Source organism: Ambystoma mexicanum, chromosome 2p (assembly GCF_040938575.1).
Source record: "Ambystoma mexicanum isolate Mex_15411 chromosome 2p, UKY_AmexF1_1, whole genome shotgun sequence".
In the NCBI taxonomy this organism is placed as follows: Eukaryota; Metazoa; Chordata; class Amphibia; order Caudata; family Ambystomatidae; genus Ambystoma; species Ambystoma mexicanum.
Genome location: NC_090923.1, coordinates 209,369,000 through 209,391,063, shown reverse-complemented (window position 1 = coordinate 209,391,063; position 22,064 = coordinate 209,369,000). Strand labels below are relative to the sequence as shown.

The following is a 22,064-nucleotide window of genomic DNA, read 5'->3' as shown; positions in this document are numbered from 1 at the left end:
CACATAGTGAATGAGGAATTGTCATAAAGATTTGAAAGATTGTTGGTGCATGTTACGTATTGAGCTGCATGTCCATTTGTACACTGGATGGTTTGTTTGGGCTAAAGGAACATTTGGTTGAAAGTTTGTTGGGGACGTTTTTTCTATAAGGGTTTCTTTTGCCAAAGTGGTGTGTCCTACCATTTCATACCCTCGGTCATTACTGTCTATGGCAATTTGGGGTTTTGTATTCTTGTGTATAATCCTCTTCATTGAAATATGGTTCTGTGCTGATTGTGTGAATCCATTCACCTTCATAGAAGTTTGAAAATGTATCTATATTGACATTGCGCATGATTAGAAGTACTTTTTTTGTAATTTATGGATACATTTAGTTAGTGGTTTCATTATGTTTAAAATCAATGTAAACAATTTTCTCTTTAGTTGAAATGCGCTGTCAATTAGAGCTTTGAGGATTAGTTGTCAGTGGTCATTTTTAAGGGTAGATCATTACTTTTTACTTTTCAAGAACTCTACGGTGAACTATTTTTGTAAAATATATTTTTTTAGTGCTTTACTGTGGCTAGGTTAACAATAGTAGATATAGGGCCTCATTACACGGTAGGCAGTAAACCATGGTGCTTTTAGCACCATGATTGCCGCCGGTACCATACCGGTACCACCATGAAGGAACGTGGAATTACCACCCCATTCCAAGGTTGGCAGGGCGGTAATTCCCCCTTTCTCCATGGCCCTTCCCCATTCCCATTTTTGCCCCATAGAGCATAATGGGAATGGGGAAGGAGCTAATTACGGTACCGCAAATTGCGGTACCGTAATTAGCACCAAGGTCCCTTTGCGGGTCCCAACTTTAACGGCTGGTCTACACCAGCCGTTAAGGCGGGTCCCGCAAAGGGACCTCATAGTAAGGCGGTGAGGGTTAACGGTAACCGGTACCCTTACCGGTGACCGTTAACCCTTACCGCCTTCTGTGTAATGAGGCCCATAGTTTTAGGTTCATACGTAGGTCTGCTTTTGTTTATACATCTTGTTTTAATTTTAGTTTTTGCAAGAGGGGCCTTACTTTCTTTTTTAGTGGTGGCTGGTTTTGTTTTTTGAGTGAGAATACTAGCTGTTTTGTTTTAATGTTTTCTATAAATTGTTTTAGAGGTGGATGGCTAAATGGCTTGCTTTTATTCTTATCTGCATTATTTATTCTTTGTTTTTTATAGAGTTGGCTTTTAGTAGGCATTCATTCTGTTCTTTCTGTTGGGAAAAATAATTCTGGGTTTGAAAGTTGTGGTATGTATATAGATGTATTGTTCATGAGTGTGTGGAATCAGAGATGAATAGAGTGCTATATGGTTGTGTAGGCGGACGATATGTGTGGTTGAGAAGGTTGCAAGAGTAAGAGTCTGTACAGGTATGATGAGCTTGGGTTAGTGAGTACAGGAGTGGTGGTGTGATTGAATACGTAGGGACATTATGATGTTTTGAGAAAAACAGTAGTTGGTTTAATGGTGTGATTTTGTGCATAGGTATGAGGGTGTTATGGAAATTGGGTGAGGAAGTGAGTATGTGTGGTAATGTGTGATAGTGATTTGGAATGCAATGAGTGAAAAACTTGTTTGGTTGGAATTAGGACCTCATGTGGATAGAGATATGAAAGAGTAAGGAAATACCATTGTGGTATAGGAGTTGATGAGGGATGGATGTATTGTTAGCCAGTAAGGAATGGGTAGTGTATTGAAAAAAGAGCAATGTTTAGGTGGCAATAGAAAGAGTGTGAATGTTACAATACAATGAGTAAGAGTGACTTGAAAATAATAATCTAGGTTAATATATAGTATAAGTAAATTGTTACGATGAGAGAAATGTACATGCTATAATAATGTACTTACTTTGTAGGATGTGAAGAGTGTTCTTTTTCCGGTAGCTGTCTTCATCAATCTTCTTGTTTCCTCTATTTGTAAAAGAAGGTTAGTGGGTATATGTGGTAATAGTGAAGTACTTTTAGTAAGAGAGGTTGTTATTCATGAATAAGGGGAGTTCTTGGGAAGAGAGTCAATACAGTTGTGTTATAGGTGGTGTAGATAAGTATGTTAACTATGTTGTTAGAACAATTGGAGTATGAGTAGTTCTGGTTGGGATATTACAAGGAACAGAGCAATATGGGTGTGAAAAAAAGATGCATATCTAGGTTATTTGTGTGCTGGTGATTTTAATAAAGAAGTGTTGTGTTTGAGTTGCAATGTATTTGTAATGTGTTGCAGAATAGATCAACCACCCGGACAGCCTAATAGTCAGCAGACTATTCATTGGAGTTTAAAAAATTCATGCCAAAGTAATATACTCAATATTTATAGTAGAAAAAAATACATGTATTTATGAATGGGATGGAGAATAGGAAGAGGAATCAAAAATAGGAGAATTTGGAATTTCTTGAAAGTCATCATCAGGGGAGGGAGGGAGAGAAATGTCATCAAACAGCCTTTCATTTATATTTTGTGAATTTGATGGGGGTGATTGCTGGGGGCAAGTGTGACTTGTGCAAGTAGCACAGTGATAATCAACATTTCTTATAACATGATTTGTAACATAATTTAAAAGTTCCTTAACGTCATTACTAAGTTCATCAAATTCTGCTGACAAGGTGATGATTTCATTTTGTACAGTTTGGATTAGGTATTGTCTTTGTTATTGTTATAGTTGGCATTCTCCATAATTAATTTAGGGTGATGTTTCTTCATGTAAACTATGTACTATGAGACAAGAATAAATGATTACACTTGTTTTATATTAAAAGATGTATTGTGTACCATTTTAGATTTCATCATCACCCATTTCTTCTTTTGGAAAGCTTTCTTCCAACCACATACGTGTGTTTTCCATTTCTGTTCAAATAAAGACAATGGTGAGATTTGCTTATCAGAAATCTTTAAATAATGAATGGTAACAATAGAGAATTAATACAATGTACTTACTATTTGGTAAGAGGTTGGTTTGGAATGAGATCTCGGTGTATCAGGGTCTGTATGAAGAGTTGTACTGAAGTGGTAATATGAGGTGTACAGTTATGGTTTGTGCTTGGTGCATTCCATTGTATTATGTTTTAAATTAAATAATAATGTTTACATTTTGAAATGATGAATTGTACAAAAAGGTATATTCGGGTGTTGTATATATAAGTAATGTTGTTTAGTGTGTATGTTTTTGTTGGTTGAGTACAACCTTTTCTTTTGTCCCCTGTGCTTCTGGGTCTCGTTTGATGGCACCTGATGTGCGTATACTTTCACACTGTCTGTGGACATTAGAGCAGCTAAATTGCATCTGAGTGTGATTTTTTAGGTGTAAATCAATATAAATATGTTTAAGGAAATCAAGCGGGAGTCTTGTAAAAACCTATGAAATTCAGTCAAAAATCTTTGTTGAAGGGACGTTATGGTTAAGTTGTACTAGTAAAAACCTATGAAATTCTGTGAAAAACTGTGGTAGCGGCCCTATAGTTGTGGTTAAGTTGCTAAACCCATAGGAAGAGCATTTTTGAGCAGCTTATAACTTGGTCCCACTGGACGAATCCTTGCAAAACTTTGCAGCACAAGTATATGGTGCCGTCAGATTGATTCTGCAAAGGTTAGTGAGGTTTCGTTAAGGAGGGGGCAAAGTTATAGGGGCTCTCACAATGTGTGTTTTTTCCCATAGACACAATGCAAACAGAAATGTGCTCATGCCTACAGCCCAAACCGCTGGACGGATTTTCAACAAATTTGAAGCAGACGCAGCAGTTTGTTCCCTAAAGCATGCTTTTGTAAATTTGGTGCAAATCCGTCTAGTCATTTCTTTAAAATGGCTGAAAGGTAGGTAAAACAATTAGTGGTAGCTGGCTTCGGTCCGTAGACTTACTTCCCTGTTCCATCTGCGGACGGGCCCCCAATTGGCCAGAGGGCAGAGTGATGTCTGCAGACATCGGACATGCCCGCTGATTGGTAATAAACAACATGAGGTGTGTCAGATTTTTTAAAACGCCTGACATGTTGAATTCGCGGACTGCACACTTTGTCCGCAAACCTCTCAGCAAAAATATATTAAAAAACACAACATTGCACTTGTTAAACTAATGAAGCAATCTCTGGGGAGGTGAGGAGTGATGAGCATGGGATGGAAAATAGACATAAGAAGCCAAAAGATTGGTGTTTTTTCAACTCTGTCCGCGAACAGTCCTATGGTGTTTGCGAACATCTGAGATGTTTGGGTGCATCAATGCTTATTTCTCCATTACAGGGTTGGTAAAAAGCAGTTTTCTGGATGGCTTAAAACTTTGACACCACTCAATGAAACTGCATGGAATGTTGGAATTTCATTCTAGACCTGTCTCTAAATGGTTCTGCAGAGTTTGATGCTATTTTGCCAAGAGGGAACCAAATTAGAAGAGGGTCCCAAAATAATTCAAGGCTTATAAATGTGGTGCCATTTGATGAATCTGGACAGAAGTTTGCAGAAACATTTTAGATCAAGATATGAATGTTTTTGCAAAGTGTGGTGAGATTTTCTCAAGAGGGGGTAAAATTAGAAGGGAGAGGGTCTCAACATTTTTGGATGGTTTATAACTTTTTTGCCCTTTGACAAATGTGGAGAAGGGTTTACAGAAAGATTATAGACCCAACCTTGAATGTTTGTGCAAAGTCTGAATAGATTTTGTGAAGTGGGTGCTAAATTATAGGACTTGTTTATGTATATACATTTTGACACTTTTCCAAAAATAAAACATGGGCATGCAAGAAGTATTGGCAAGGACCCGAAAGCATGGTTTTGCAAATGTGTCTGTGTTTTATTTTTGAAAAGTGTCATAATGTAGGTACAAATAAAAGTGATACACCTTTGGTGACTGAGGTTATTTGGGTCATGGCTTAAGACAATTTGGCTACTGGCTATGACCATGCATGACTAGTAATGTGGTTAAATTATACATGGCCACCAGGGACCGGCTATGTGGGAAAGTTATTAGATTTTCAGTATTGCCTCTAAAAGGGTGTACAGACTGAAATAGAACAAGCCATTTGTTGGGCAGATTGCTTACCTAGAATGGTGGTGGCAAAGTCATCAACGTGTTGGGAGTGTACCTCTTGAAGGCCAATAGGGAGAGGGATCAATCAGTCATATTTTGGGCATTTGATTAATGAAGTAAGGTGTGCTTCTCTACATCTAACTGAGAAAAGACATAAAAAATACTAAATTACATTGTTGGCTTAGCTTAGCTATCATCCTGTAGTGAACTCAGGAGAGTTTTTACTGCACTGTGCTGGAGCTGCTGAGCTGGAGCTTCTGTGATGTATGTTGATGACATTTCTGTGTCAGGCAAAGTTTGCTCGGGATTCTCTAAAGCAAAACAGCTGCCGGTGACAAACTAAATCATTAATACATCCAGGCAACGGGGTTTACACACCTGTAACCAGCATCCTCATTGCTAAGTATCCTGTTTTAATAACCTTTTAATCGATTACACCATTCACACACAAGGTGACTGAAGATAATGCTGTAGCACAAATTACTAAGGAGCGTAATGTAGATGCATAATTTAAAATTGAACAAGACCAGTTATGCCGCATGAAAGAGCAAAGTTCAAAGATTATGCAGTGTGAGCAGAAACTTAGAGGTAGCTTGAGGGGTAAAACGAGTACTGGGAGGCGGGGTGTAGAGGAGGGGGGTGCTCCAGCGAGCCTGGTAGCATGTTAGGTCCTTTCAGGTAAGGCTGTCATTTCAGATCAGCAAAAAGTGGTGCTGTGCAAAGGTCATCAAATGACTGGCATGGCATTGGTGGTCTGAGCCCAATTGTTCTCATATACAAACTCCAACCACACATTTTCATTAGAGGTTTTATTTGAGTAACCAAGAAGGTTTTGCTTATTGGATATCAGGTATCCCTTTTCAGCTACAGCCATCAGGGGTCCATTGGCTATGAACATTCCTGGTAGTTAAATCTATTAGAATATAGAACTCATCTGCATGCCTTTGATAAGTGAAAGATTTGCCTGTGGTTTAGCAAATGTGAAACATTCAGAGAGACATTGGGCCTCACTATGACCCAGGCGCTAAGTGTTTAATGGTGCCGTAAACGGCTGCGGTGCCGTTAAACACTTAGCGCCTAATTACGAGGTCCCTTTGCGGGACCCGACCTTAACGGCTGGTTTTACCAGCCGTTAAAGTAGGAACCCGCAAAGGGACCTTGGTGCTAATTACGGTACCGCAATTTGCGGTACCGTAATTAGCGCCTTCCCCATTCCCATTGAGCCCTATGGGGCAAAAATGGGAATGGGGAAGGGCCATGGCGGCATGGGGAATTACCGTCCCACCAACCTCGGAATGGGGTGGTAATTCCCCATTCCGCCATGGCGGACTCCGGCATGGACCATGGTGCTAATAGCACCATGGTTTAGCGCTGGAGTCCTAATGAGGCCCATTATCAGGCTCCCAGACACTTCACACAGTAATTGGCAGGGAGCTGATTGGCAACCTCCTGTTTTACTTCGGATGATCTATCCAGTATGTACTTCCCTATTCTGTGTCCCTGAAAATACAGGTAGGTTCGTAGCATGTCAATTACAAGGGCATGGTTGGCAGTGTCGTAGGCTGCAGTGATATCCAGCAAAATGAGTGCTGCTGATGTTTGGTATTGAGTAGATTGTTGTTCTCACTAAAATCTATTTGTTCATTGGCTGCAAAATGTTTATTATTTCCCCAAAAAGTGAGTGTTTTAAATATGGTGATATTAGCTAGGTAGGGTCACGTTTTGTTTTCTTCTATTTCAATAGTGGCATGATGCTTTTCACTTTGTATGTTTTAGGAAATATGCTTTGTGAAAGGGGGCATTGCATAGATCTGCCATAGGTTGGGCTGATCGCTGAACATAGTTATCATTGTACTGATGGCCCTTGAGTTTCTTAGACACAGGAGCTGCCTCTTCTGTTGTAACTGGTTGAAAAGTGTCAGAGTGAGCCTCAGCCTATAATAGCTGGGAATGGTGGCATGATCAATTGTGCACTTTGTTTAAGGCACCCATGTGTCTTTCACACTTTATCAGTGAATGCTGACACACGTTTATGAGTCAAGTCTGTTGATGGGTGAGCCTGCATTGGGGTATACAGATCTGCTTAGCTTCTAAAAACCTCTGGTGATATCTTCGCAGACAAGGGGCCTCATTACGACCCAGGCGCTAATTAGCGCCTAATTACGAGGTTCCTTTGCGGGACCCGACCTTAACGGCTGGTGTAGCCCAGCCGGTAAAGTAGGGACCCGCAAAGGGACCTCGGTGCTAATTACGGTACTGCAATTTGCGGTACCGTACTTAGCGCCTTCCCCAGTCCCATTGAGCCCTATGGGGCAAAAATGGGAATGGGGAAGGGCCATGGTGAAATGGGGAAATACTGCCCCGCCAACCTTGGAATGGGTCGGTATTTCCCCATTCCACCATGGCGGGCTTGTTACAACACCAACCATGGTGCTAATAGCGACATGGTTTAGCGCCGGGGCTGTAATGAGGGCCAAGATATGACAAGCTTGCTTTCTTCCTTTCTTCCTTCCTTGCTTGTTTTCATTCTTTCTTATTTTCTTTTTTCTCTCTTTCTCTCATTCTCTCTTTCTTTCTTTCTTTCTTGATCTCTTTCTTTATATCGTTCTTTCTTTCTTTCCTTCATATGTTCTGTTACTGATTTTACAAGTCAATTTGTCTTTGTTGGTTACGGATTTATGCCAAATACTTAAATTGTATAGGTGACGCAATGTTTAACTGGAAGCCAAATCAGGGATCTATGAGCCTCAGTGATATGATTCCTCCATGCCAGACCACAAACAGCTTGAACAGAATTATACTGAGCCACCTGTAACGAGACCAGGTTGAACGCAGAAGTGCCTACGAAAAGAATATTTCCATAGTCCAATTTATAGTTGACTTGAGTAACAGGGGGGATTAGCAGTATTCGTTGATAAGGAAGGGCTTGATTTGGCTAATAAGGCGAGTAGTATAGTCACAGGATCTCTTCACCTGGCTTACGTGCTTATTCATGCTAAGAGAGGCATCAAAATAGACACCAAGGGTCTCGACCAAGGGGCTGATTTTAATAGAGGTATCAGAAGTGTCAAAGACAGCATACCTGGGATCTAGTTTACCAAGGCATTGGGTAGTGCCCACCATCAAAAGTTCCGTTTTGTTCCCGTTAAGGGCCAATGAGTTGTTAATCATCCACTTCTCAATCAGAGTATAGATAGAAGTGATCCTGGACCAATCCCTCTCATAGTCGCCAGTCAGCTTGATCAATATCTGGGTATCATCGGCCTAGTTAGTGTAACCCACGCTGATGCTATCCAGTAGATCGGAGAAAGGATGAATATAGAGGTTAAAGAGGGTGGGAGAAAGACAAGCACCCCGTGGAACACCGCAAGTAAGGAGTTTGCCAAGTGACTTAAAGCCATCAGAGGCTACACGGGCAGAGTGGTGTCCCAAAAAGGAGGCCAGCCATCCCAAGGCACTATAGGAACAGTTAGCAATGGTTCCCAACCTCTCCAACCGCAGGGAATGGTCAACAAGGTCAAACAATGCAGAGAGGTCGAGGGGCATCAACATAACAACATGTCCAGAGTCAACCACATGGCACAAGTTGAGCATAAGGTCCAATAGAGCAGTATGATTGCTGTGAAGTGGTCTGAAGCCAGATTGCAAATAGCCCAAGAGACAATTTTTCCAAATATGTTTCTGAAGCTGCAGGTAAGCAACTCTGTCCATAATCTTCAACAAGAAAGTAGCATTGGTGATAGGACGGTAGTTCTCTATGGCAGCTGGCTCAAGAGTGACCTTCTTGATAACTGGGGAAATCCAGACATTTTTGAGAGACGCCGGTACTGTAGAGGTGACAAAGGAGGAATTAACTCATTTAGTGACAATAGGGGCTAGACAGTCCAAAGATTCTTTAGTTTTAGATGGTGAACAGAGAACATCAGGACAGAAACATGGCTTCAGATTGCAGACGATATTCGAGAGTTCAGCTTCTGCTATTTCTTTAAAATTAAAAACAGGGATAGTGCAATAAAATTTTTCAAGGCACTCAAGTTCCTAGGAGTGGACATTGGTCAAGGTGGCATGACCTGTGCATAGGAGAGTGATCTTATCCCGATGGACATTACGTTTCATAGTAAAGCCCTGTTAAAAATGGAGCACCATTGATCACTATTTGTGATAGGAGGAAAAGGGTTATCTTTCCCTTCAAATTCCCTGAAAATGGTGAAAAGTAATTTTGGGAGGAGTTGGCTGTTTCAATGCGTTCCTGATAATAGTTGCATTTAGCAGCTAAGATCGACAGTTTATACTCAGAGGCTGCTTTACTATAAGCTGCCAGAGAGTCAGTTGAAGGAGTTTTCTGTCAGAACTGCTCTTTTTGTCTTTTACTTGTTTGAAGGTGAAGAATCTTATCAGAGAACCATGATTTACCAAGTGTTTCGGTTTTCACAGTTTTAGTAGAAAGAGGTACAAGAGAGCTGACAATGGCTGCAATAGTTTAATTGTATTGATCAGTGAGAGTCACAACATTGTTGGAGGGGGTAAGCTTGGCCAGTAAAGGCAAGACTTGTTCACACAAAGCCACAGGGGTGATCCTATGGATATTCCTAACAATACAAAAAAGGTAGCAGGCACCCCTCTCTAGAAAGAACATGGCATGATAACCTGTGCTGTGTTTTTTTCCCACTTTGAGAGTCTGCAGCCATCACTTTTTGCTCACTGTACTTTTAACAAAGGAGGAATATCCATTTGCATATCAGTCTTTGTCCCACCCACAATGGCAGTCCAGCACCGAAATGCCAGGGAAACCTCCTTTGAACAAGAGTACTGTGGAGAATGTTATGTTTGGAACACTGGGGCACGCAAACGAATCTCCTCGTTTACTTACGGAGTTTGGTTCGCGTGACCCAGGGGACCGTTGAGGAGCTGAGGAGTAGTTGGGCACGGCGGGCCCTCTTATAAGAATAAACTTACCTGTTCTTCTTTACCCTGCCTCCGGCGTCTTTCTTACATTGGCGAAGAGAAAGAGGGGGCCCGCCACGGCTCACAGACGGTCCACGGCCGCGACGAGCGAGGAGTGAACTCGCTGTCGTTGAGAGAGGCCGCCCGCAGCGCCACCCCAGCCCCTCCTCACACACAGGGGCCTCACCACCGCGGAAGGCTAGAGACCCAGGGCTGGGTGGAGCGGCAGCGCTGTCGAAGCTGCCGGGCCTGCATCAAGGACCACACAGGGCCGGTTGAGCGGCTGCGCCCCCCTGTCAGCATGCATTGAGGTGAGGAGGAGGGGAGGCAGGGGCAGTTACAGGCTAGATCACGGCTCTGAAACCAAGAGGGATACACCCTCATCGAAAAGGGAAGAAATAAGCCCCACCGCCCCACACGAAAAGAAAAGGAGAGGAAGGGCATTTGAAACTAAAAAGCTTTATGTGGAACCTCAACAGAACATGAACATTGAGGTTACTCACAGCTGGGCAGTGCACACAGACACTGTTACAAATAAGTATCAGAATGCCGTGGTGAAGGCATAAAGAGACAATTACAGAATACTTTTGCAGGACAAGCAAACAAAGTTGTCCGGGTAGGTGGAAAAAGTGACATTGCATATTTATCATGGCTGCAGCCAGCATTGCACCGCCCCCACCTTTCCTATCTGAGCCGGGAGCACTTCCAATAAGGTGGGACAGGTGGAAGAAGATTTTTGATACCTACCTGGTAGCAATTGGGGGCAACAAATTTGCTGCAGGAAGGAAAGAAGCGATTCCATTATACAACCTGGGCACCGAAGGTCGTAGTGTATATGATGGGTTGCCTCAACCCCCACTAGAGGGGCAAGGTGATATGGATCAATATGTTATAGCTGAAAGGAAACTGGAAATCCACTTTGAAGCAAAGAAAAACACTACATCCGAAAGGCACAAATTCTTTCAAAGAGTTCAGGAACCACAGGAGCCAGTAGAAATCTTTGTGGCAGCGCTAAGATCATTAAGTCACATGTGTGAATACGGAGGTTTGACAGACTCATTGATACGTGATCAGCTGGTGCGTTGCACAAGCAACATGGAAATACAAGAAAGATTGTTAACCAAAGATGTGACTTTAGAGGTAACAATTGAGATTGCAAGAGGAATGGAACAGACTCACAAATACATGTCCACGATGAAGAGTGAAAAAGCTGAGGGTGAAGTAGCGGCTGTGCGAGCATTCAAGAAATAAAATTTGAGCAGAGAAATCAAATGCTACAAATGTGGAAGCAACCGCCACATCTCTACGAGCACGTTTTGTCCTGCAAAGAACATTTTCTGTTTGAAGTGCAAGAAAAAAGGACATTTCGCCAGAGTGTTCAGAGAATCAGGGCAAGTGCAGTGCATAGGGGCTAGTACAATAATCTCGGAACAAGAAGAAAACGCGGAGGTTGCTCAGCTGACTCAGACCAAACACGTGCTGGAAGTATCAGAACAATCCGGCAAGCGAAGTGCTCTGACTGACATGTTTATGATGAACGGAAGAGTGGTGGCATTGAAAGTGGATAGTTGCTCTCCATGGACGCTGATCACGAGGAAAACATATGAAATCTGTTTGCAAAGGAAAGTAGAAGATTTGAAGGAGCACGGCATAGAATTATATGCCTATGGTAATGTGAAGAAAGACGTGTTAGGCAAGTTCAATGCAGTGATTAAGTATAAGGGCAGAAGTTGTGATTCGGATGTGTTTGTCGCACGGGAAGGCTTGTCTTTATTAGGCTGGGATGAACAGCACAACCTTGGAATCAGGATACAAGCAAGTGCAGAGGATCCTGTTTCTGTGGCTGAAGTACATGACAAATGGGAGGAGGAGTTGCCAGCAGTTTTTAAAGGAGAATTGGGAATGGTGAGAGACTTTCAACATGAGATTCGCTTAAAAGCAGGAGCAGTTCCCAAGGTACATAAGGTGAGGCCGATTTCTCATAACCTAAGAGAGAGACTAAAGGATGAAACTGAGTCCTTACTACAAAAAGGAATTATTGAAGAAAGTGAATATTCAGAATGGTTATCGCCAGTCGTCGTGGCAGCCAAAGCTAATGGTGACATAAGACTTTGCGTTGATATGAGGGACATCAACAGGAACATTCTGGTGGACAGGCACCCTTTGCCGATAATAAGTGAAAAGTTATTTCTGTTAATGACCTGTCTCAGGGTAATCACCAGATACCCTTGAAGGAAGAATGCCAGCATTTGACGGTGTTCATTACCGTTTTTGGAACTTTCAAGTATCCAAGGATGCCATTTGGACTTGCCTCGGCAGCGGCTGTATTTCAGAGAGTCATGGACAAAGTGATGGAGGGTGTGAGGAATGTTGTAGTGTTCCAAGATGATATGCTTGTGTTTGCAAAATCTAAGGTGGAACATGATGAAGTATTGAGAGAAGTGTTGGGAAGGTTGTCAGAAGCCGGAATGACTGTGAGAAGAGATAAGTGTAAGATTGCAGTGAAGAAGGTGGAGTATCTCGGACATGAGATTGATGAATTGGGTGTGAGACCAAAAAAATGTTTAGTATTTTAAATTTTTCTTGTGGGGCAGGCGATTTGTAGTTCGCTCTGATCACAAGCCATTGGCACAATTATTCGAGAGTGGTAGGTGGGCTTTGGGTTCACCTAGGATAAGCAGGTGGGGCTTGGGTCTTCAAGGGTACAATTTCGGCCTGAGTTATCTGCCTGGGAAGAAGAATTTGGTAGCGGATTGTCTATCGAGGATGCCTTTAAAAGGAACTGAGATAGTGGAGGATGAGACAATGGAAGAATGGAAGAATCAGTGATAGCTGAGGTTAGTGAGGCAGTGGCCCAAGAAAAGTGGTTACAGGGAGAGGAGTCTGATGAGGAACTCAGGTTGATCAAAGAATGGACTGTGAAGGGTTGGCCCCACAAGAATAATTTGGATAAGAGTTTTGACATTTGGTGGGAAGTTAAGGAGGAGTTGAACATAAGTGAAGGTAGATTGAGGAGAGGACGATGTGTGGTACCTCTGGTGGCGATCCAGCAGACTCTTTTGGAATTGGCTCATGAGGGTCATCCAGGGGAAAGTGCAATGAAGAGGAAACTCAGACAAAATTTCTGGTGGCCGCATATAGACAAAATGGCAGAAAGGTGGGTGAAGGACTGCATGGAGTGCCAAATGAGTGACAAAACCAAGGTGACGAGGGAAACACCGTTGAGCTTTAACACGGTGCCAGAGCAACCGTGGTCTAAGGTTGCGGTGGACATTGTGGGAGCCATAATGGGATTAGGTGATGGATTGAAATTTTTGTTTGTGTTGGTGGATTTCCACACAAAATGGATTGTATGGGAAGCAGTAAGAGAGGTCACGGCTAGAGAGTTAATTGTGTTCTTAGAGAACATTTTCCTAAGAGAGGGAGTGCCCACTGAACTGGTTTCAGATAACGGAGTGCAGTTTGTCTCGGTGGCATTGAAAACGTTTCTCAGCAGCTATAGCATTAGACATGTTAGAACTGCGTTATACCACCCAAGGGCCAATGGCCTAGTGGAGAGGGTAAATCGTTTTTTAAAAGAAGGTTTGCAATTAGTCATGAAGGCAAGGCAGCCATGGAAGCAAATGTTAGAGATAATGACATGGAATTATCTCACTACACCGCATTCAATGACAAAGGTATCACCATTTGTTTCTCTTAAAGGAAGGGAACCTGAAACTAAACTGTGACCAGGTTGGTTGGGAGTAGCAGGAGTAGTTCATGTAGATAGAAAACAGATAATGAAATGTATCAGGGAGAGCCAAGAGAGAAACAAATTGAGTTTTGATGCACGGGAGAAAGTGAAAGAGCGTGAGTGGAAAGTAGGAGATATGATATACGTAAAGAATCCCAGACTAGTGAACAAATGTTTGGACAGCAAGTTTGTGGGTCCAAAAAGGATCTCTGCGGTAAGGAAGAGTGTGGTTATATTTGAAGGAGGAGAAGTCTGGTCCAAAGGGAGAATTGCGAAAGCGTATTGCGAGGATAGGAGAGTAGAAAAAAATGAGCCAAATAAAGATGACAGCAAAAAGAAAAGAGATGAGGAGAGGGGAAGCGTTCAAGGTGGGAGTGAGAGTGCCAGAGGAAAAGGTGCTCACGACAGTTCAGATGGAAGTGTTAATGAAGAAAGTGAGAATGTTATTGGTAGGGATGTTATTGACAGTTCCGGTAGTTATCAGAGATCCAGGTCAAAACCAGTGTGGATGAAAGACTATGCATCGTTTTGAAATAGGGTTGTTCATCCATGCTTAAATTGGATATTAGCTAGTGCCTACCAGCTAAGATCACCTTTATATAAGTCTCAGGAGTCAGAATGAGTTTGTATGTTTAATACAAATTTTTCATTTAATACTTTAGCGGTATTGCAAACTTTAGCCTATTTTGTCAATTGCATATGTTCTTGTTTTGTTAAGGAGGGGGCGGTGGAGAATGTTATGTTTGGAACACTGGGGCACACGAACGAATCTCCTCGTTTACTTATGGAGCTTCGTTCGAGTGACCCAGGGGACCGTTGAGGAGCTGAGGAGTAGTTGGGCACGGCGGGCCCTCTTGTAAGAATAAACTTACCTGTTCTTCTTTACCCTGCCTCCGGCGTCTTTCTTACAAGTACCAACAGCAACCCCAGACGCGTGTTTCAGCCTTGTTGGGCCTCATCAGTGAGGTGCAGCTGTGCCTCTCTGAGCACATTGAGCATTCTGCTAGAAGAGTTGTCGAGTCTTGACTTCCCAGCAAACTCAGATTACCATTTGGGGGAGTTTGTTTGGCATTGTTGTCTATATTTGCATATGTATTTCACATGTTTCTAGATACAACTTTCATCATGGCGATAGGCAATTATGCCTCTTGATCACTCTCCTCTCTTCCAGAAACATGTCCATTAGCCACAGTCCATTTTCGAAGGCCTTGAAAGTGTTAAATTATTAATTGTTAAAGCGAGGGAAACTGGGGACAGAACATATGTTTCCCTGGATCAAAGGGAACATATGTCCAGCCTCACTAGTGGGGCATATCCATCCTGAAACATAATCATTTCTTTATCCTAGAGGATGATTTCAATTTTAGGGAAATTCTTACATTCGGCTGATGCTTTGAGTCATATGTCTTCATTGATAGGTTTTTCGCGATTATTTAGAATACAATGGTCCATATATTTTTCCATTGCTTCAATTTCTTAAAAAATATGCACCATACTTTGTGGCCCAGTACCAGGTAGGTCTCCATAATAGGACACTCCGTATTCCTTTCTTAAGTTTAAGCTTGCCATTTTTAGTGGCAATGTCACAAAGAACTACCACCAATTTGCAGTAACCAATTGTCATCGTATCTAATATGGTACCCAGGTTCGAACTGAGACCAGCTTACTATATTGGAAAAAAAAGTACCTGTGTATACTAGGAGGTAAGCCAATACAAGGATGATCTATGAGGTATAGCGAGTGATCAGGAATATTCAGACCAATTTTTTCCTATGCCTTTGACAGTTTTCTCAAAGTCTAGAAGCCCACGCCTATCTAGGGCAAAGTGACTCAGCCTAGGAATAAATCAGGGAAGTGTGAACTTAGAGTAACCAGTAAGCCTATGGAACCACCAGTCTGCCCATGGAAGTTGAACAGGTCACCGTGGAGGTAATTACAAATCTGGTGGGAACCCACCGCTGCTACCAGCCGGTTGCTGCCGGACTGTAACGCTCTTTCTGCTGCTTGAGATCCTGTTGTCCCGGCAGCCTGGGATATCAGGCGGTGGAAAATGTTATTCCCCATTCCCATGGAGTCCCATCCGATGGAGTCTCATTGGAATACATGGGAATGGGGACTCAGAAAACCTGGTACAGTTATTAACGGTGCCAGTGCTTCCATGGTAGGTGTGACCTGCAGAGCGCAACGGCCCCGGTAGGCACAGTTGCCACTGAAGCACTGGCACCATTACTAACCATACCGGTGCTTCTGAATCCCGATTCCCATGCATTCTAATGAGACTCCATGGGATAGGAACAGCACTGGAAGCACAGTTGTAGTCTGCTGGTCCGGAAAGCGTGTTGGTACGTTGCTACCGGCAACCTCATTTTCAGACTAGCAGACTTGTAATGACCCCTCTTCTACTTACTTTACTCAGGATTGTTCAGATAGCTGCTTATAAGGACACTCATTGGGACCTGGGGGCTCGAGCTTCTAACTGGATCTTGGATCACTTGTTATGGTATTATAATCTGTACACAATTTAGAGGTAAAATACAGAGCAGGTGTTCATCCTCCCTCCCCTCACTTTGATATGAAATAGATGTTATGCACTTAAATGCTGAAAGCTGTATCTGAGTTATATGGACAATCTGATCTCTGGTGCCATATAGGAAATGTGCTCTGGTGGAGGGCATGTCCTGCAACCAGGAAAACAGGTTTGATCCTTTGGCAATCAGTGCACAGGGAGGGGAACCTGGGCACCTCTAAGAGTGTGTGTCTTCTGCTTCCAGTCAGATCATCAGTGGAGGGCAGAGGAGAGGTGAGTATCTGCTACCATTTGGGGAGGAGATCAATGCCTCACTTTTCCTCACTTCAAGTTGTGGAGGTGGACTGAATTCAAAATGTTTATTACAATACTTCCAAAACTCAGCTTCTCACATTATTCATGATGAAAATCTGGAAAACCTGACCTGGTTGCCACATGTGTGAACCTGTGTTATGCATCCCATGTGTAGAAGAAAGGGACTTGATAAAACAAGGGGCCCAGGAGACTTTGGACTAAAATGAGGAACTTACTGTTCATGGAAATACTAACACATGTATGGAATCTTAATCTAGTGGGGCTGGGTAGGTTCCCTTCAGTAATGCAGCTGAATATTGCATTGTCAAAGGTTTCCAAAGGGATTTTCACATAGGAGGGGGTGGATTATCAGCAGCCACTCATGACTCACCACTAGAATATAGAAAACAGTGCCTAACTAGTGTCTAATGGTGTCCCTATGGAGTAGTAATAGAGGAAGTGCAAGGGTCTAATCTGCAAGGACCTACTGTCCTAGTTGAAGTCCATGCCCCTATTACTTAAAGAAACATAGTACCAGGGATACAGTCCCTTGGTGAATATTTGCCAAATCTATTGCAGTCTCAGTGCATTAATAGCATACTTTCTTGGCATGTGCATGGCTGGTACTTGGCAAAAAACGTCTCCTTGTTATGCTTCTGTGATCCGATATTATAACCCTCTTTCTAAAACGTGCTTTCCTATCCTATGAAATAGTAGAAACAATACAGGTCTACCTGGACAAAACTTGTCATTGCTCCTGATTTTATGGAATACAAAAAATAATGACCAGCAGGAGTTTCACCAGGGTGCTTTGCAGGTGGCGTTATCATCAATAAAATCCTAAATAGCCAGCCAGTTATCACTCTCCTAGGTTAGATGCCTCTACAGGCCCCGTTGTGCTCTGTTTTCACAGGTGCACTACCTTGCATGTGATAATGTGTCTCTGCCTTATGCGTTTCCTGCCCCCATCAGGCTGTGATATATACCCCCAGCAAGATTGCAATCAATTCCTTTTACTTTCAAGCACAGGGGTTGCAGCCGCCTGTCGGCTCTCAGCAATATGCCTCAAAGAAAGGTCTGGACTGCTCAGCAGCCTGCCGTCCGTGTTACCTTTCACCTTCTCTTCACCTACATTAGCCCTCCAACTTGTCCTCAAACTCCCAGGCTACCTGCATGTATCTACCTGTGTACTAGTTTACACCGCTTACTGCCTCTCGTTAGTCCTAGGTCACCCGATCAGTCAGGTCCTCCAAGCGCTCCTCTGCCTTCTGTGTTCCTTTCTTATCATTTATTACTCTATATAATGTGTTTTTTTTTTCCTGATTCCTGTGCCTGTGCCTGTTTTTTACTTTATTGCAAATATTGGGTCAAAAACAGCCACTGACATTTTTGAATGGGGTTATGCTGCCATACTGGCGCTGCAACTCGTTGTGGTGTTCCCTGTTGAATGGCCTGTACATTTACTTTTAACGTTGCCATTTGACTCCAGTAGTTGTTTTAATGTATGTTTTAACCCCTTAAGTGCCCGGCTATTATGCAAGTCTATGCACAAAGGACGAACAAACTCATCCCTAAAGACGGTTTAGTGGTTAAATGATCAAACATGTGTACATGTCACTATCATTATGGTGAATACATAGAATATAAACGAAATCTAAATATATGCCTACACTGTGCACTTTCTCCGTAATGTCAATGGAAACACTATCTAATCAACACACACTTTATATTTGTTACAAAACATATTGGCTATTTGAGGGGTTTGTTTACTTAAATTCAGGACTCTGACTTGTTTTTCTTATCAACAGAATCCCTGGCACAACATACGGTAATTTACAAATATATTTGTTTCTGTTACAATATCCCAAGGCACATCCTCACACTTGAAAGCCCCAGCAATCACGGAGGCAATAGAAAATGTTAGAGACAGGCTTGTAATGTTATTATTTCTGCCTCGAGAGAACTCCAGAAGCTGAGCAACAGGCCGTAGGTTGTAGACCCAGTCTGCCCTCTGCTTGGTCGGATGCCTTATCAATGAACAAAGAAGGCGATGGCAAGCTATCATGAGTGCGACTGTTCCCTTTTCAATTGATGTGCAAAGGGATTGTGTTGATACATGATCATGACACTGCGAAAACTGAGTTGGCCACTGAAAGGTTGTTTCAAGTAGAAATCAATCAGGCATAACGAGGATGAAGGTAGCGGTTGCCAAAAAAAAAAAAGCATGTGAATGCAAAATAAGTAATCAAAGGACCATGAAAATAATTGTAATTTGTGTAGGTTGGACTGATTAGGAAAAGGTTACCACATGCCTTCCATTCAACGTCCAATCATCTCTCATTGTAAAATGAGCCAGCCAATACCGAGCTTGTGTTTCAAAGCTGACTCTTACTGTATTTGAAAATGTTTTGCCAAGTGCAATGTCTTTGGACTGCTGTAACCAGACATCAAACTGATGCATGTCTCTCTGCTTCTCTTCCAGGCCCTGCAGCAAAAAAGAAGTATGTCAGCTATAATAACCTGGTTATTTAATCCACCAAATCATCCGGTGAGGAATGGAGGATTTTGGCCTCCAGCTCTTCAGACGCCCAGTCTTGGGTGGGCCTTTTCTGGACTGATGGAATGTCCTACGGCACCCAACAATGGGGAAGAGAAGAGGCCTGGGAGTTGCACCGTGAAGAGCACTGGTGGAGGATTCAAGGGGTTTCGAGCAGCTGTTCCAACGGCCTGTTCTCTTCTTATCTTGGCTTAATAAGCCACTGGCACTGCCACCACTCTGTGACCTTTGAACCTTGTAGGCGATGGAGTGTTCTGAGCTGGGGGGAGCTCCCCCCGAGTTGCCTGACGGGGAATCACTCCAGTCCAGCCATGACTTTTTACAGGGGCTATGCTGTCTTTCTACCATACGGACTTCCAGACTGCAAGTTTTTTGAAGTTTCTGTACAGTTTGTGAGGATCTTTTTTTTTCTGTGCCTACGACTTAGGCCATCTGTGTGTTTTCCGAATTTCATACCTTTTTTTCCTGTTTAAAGCCATGCAGCCTCGAGACATTTTGAAGTGCTCAGAGGACATCCCAGGAAGGTAGACATCATCATCATTAAAATGATTGCCTCCCCCCCGCCCCCGCCCACATCCAGAATCATGTATGTCTCCTTCCTCTGCTTTCAGTTAGTTTATTTTTATTGTTTTTCATTGTAAGGGTATTTAAAAAAAAAAGACCAAAAACTGTGCTGGCAAATTAGGCCCTGTCTTTCGCAAATCAGATTGCCTGAACCAGGACAGGAGTGATGGCAAAGTTTATTGCAGGTCTGGATCACCCGAATGCATGCCAGTAATGTATCTTACATGTAATTCTTTGCGTTGGGCGGTATTTGTGTTGATGTTATATATTTTTAATTTTGTTTTTTTTTACTTTGGTCAGGGCAGCACTCTCGGTTGTTATAATGTTTTTTTCTTTGCAATAACTTGAGAAGTTTGTAAGGTATATGCAGGAAAGAATATGGCTTTTTACATGTCTTAAGGGTTTTTTGTAAATGCCTCGCCATAAATGATCAATGTGAAAAAGATTTAAAAAATCAATTAAAATAAAGCATGTATGTTTTCTACTGTTTGTGAAAGGTCATTTATTTGATTCATGTAGAAATGAATGAACTTAACTGTTTCCATTGAAGGTTTTCTTTCAGGCCCCTTTTTTCAATGGGCTGGGATTGTGTGTGTGCAGAGTCAATGGGAAATGCAGTCTAGTTCAGTTTAATATATTGTCTGTCCTCACTTCTTTGTTACTTATTATAGTCTCTGTAATGTGTATTGCTTTGCATTTAGTTGTTACATGTCATATTCCTTATACAGGCACATCAATGGCACATCGATAGAGGAATGGTATTAGCAAGTACTACATTGTGCAACAAAACAATTCTATGAAGCATTACTACTACATTCTGGACCGTTTCTAGGCAATTGTTAAAAATTGACAAAAGTTGAGCTAAAATGAACTAATGGTATATTTAAGCATAACAAATAAGGAATATTAACGTACTATTTGGACTATCAAGATCTATTACTAGAAGATAGAAAATAATCAATATGGTCCAATTTAAAATAAGTTTTTGTTGCTGATGGCCGTTTTAATTAAGATCACAGAAAATGCTGCCCATAGCTGCATTTTGGTTGGTGGTCTTTGGTGAGTAACAGGTAAGATAAATGGTAATGTTTTGTGGATGCCCACACTATTTTATCGTAAGGTGCATTGACACATCTCAAGATTTTACAACACATTTTAAATTTACTGATGGCCAACATTTAGATTCTAAAGACCATAAACTGAGTAAGCTCTTTTCCATTCGAATAAACATTCAGTACCAAAAAAGAAGGAATTAAGCATGAGTCTGGAAATGTATACAATACATACGTTTTTATTAAATGAATTCACTCCAAATGGCTACACGTCTATGTACAACCATTGTAATTATCAAAGGACACTTGATTTACAATAAATCACAACAAACAAGTCTACATATTTATAACAAATTCATGTGTATCCACAATTGTTGAAATTGTGAGATGGAAGTGTGGAGCGAGGATCCGAATTACAGTCCAACACCGATGAAACAACATTACATTCCTTGTTAGTAGTTCATAAAAGTGCAAACCTCAGCATCTGAACCAGGACAGTCCCAGGAAAGCAGTCATGCAAGGGTTGTATTGTTTGATGCACCTTCTGCATCGGAAACCATGGCAGCAGTGAGGGAATATTAAATAGTTTGAATGAAAATAGCTCAAAAGTAATATAACAACGGGTCATACTGAAATAAAGAATTACATGTTTTCGAATCCCAAAATACCAAATTTTACCCCCCCCCCATTTTACCCTATATGTCTGTGGGGGGTGGGATAATTTCATAAAAAAGCTGGATGGTTATTGGAGGGGTGGCTGTGGGGGTGTTTCCCGCTGCATATATGTGGGTAAAAAAGTGTAAAAAGAAAATCCGTATTTTGGGGTTCAAAGTTTTATTTTTGCAATAATCACATAGATCCGTATAACAATCAACCCCAGAGCCGGGATTGCAAAAGTGTTTACATTTTGTTCCTGGCCAGTGAAGAAACACCATGGTGTGTTGCTTCCAGCAATGGCATTTCCTCTCTACAATGCAGGAGAAGAAGCCACATCCCTTGGTTAGTATATGATGTTTGCTTTATCAAAATAAAGGAAATTAAGTACAGAGGGTCTTAGATTTCAAAGCTGGGAGAGTCTATGGCCGATACTATCTCTCTTTCAGGCGGGTTTTCTTCATTTGTATGCATTTCTGGGAGAATATGGGATTATGGGATTATGATCGATAACCGGATGAGATCACCAGTCTCATGAGTTGTGTCATGGATGAAGAATGGCTTAGTAAAGATGAAGGTGCCTATCTATGCAAGAGTCACCCCAAGAGAGATTCTATATTCTTTCAAAAATGCAGAAAAATGCATAAAACCCGCCTAGTATCGGCCATAGATTCAATTCTAGAGCCCCTTTCATT

At 42.0% G+C, this 22,064-nt stretch overlaps 1 protein-coding gene across 1 annotated transcript in view; it reads left to right on the top strand.

The window, feature by feature from the left end:
• The window catches only part of GRM7 (glutamate metabotropic receptor 7), a 2,427,639-nt gene extending 2,407,492 nt beyond the window's left edge, over positions 1 to 20,147 (top strand). The window contains exon 10 of the mRNA XM_069643494.1: positions 19,025 to 20,147. Coding sequence (XP_069499595.1) covers positions 19,025 to 19,074 — 50 coding nt within the window. The 3' untranslated portion in view covers positions 19,075 to 20,147. The remainder of the gene's footprint in view (positions 1 to 19,024) is intronic.
• Positions 20,148 to 22,064: the final 1,917 nt, after the last annotated feature.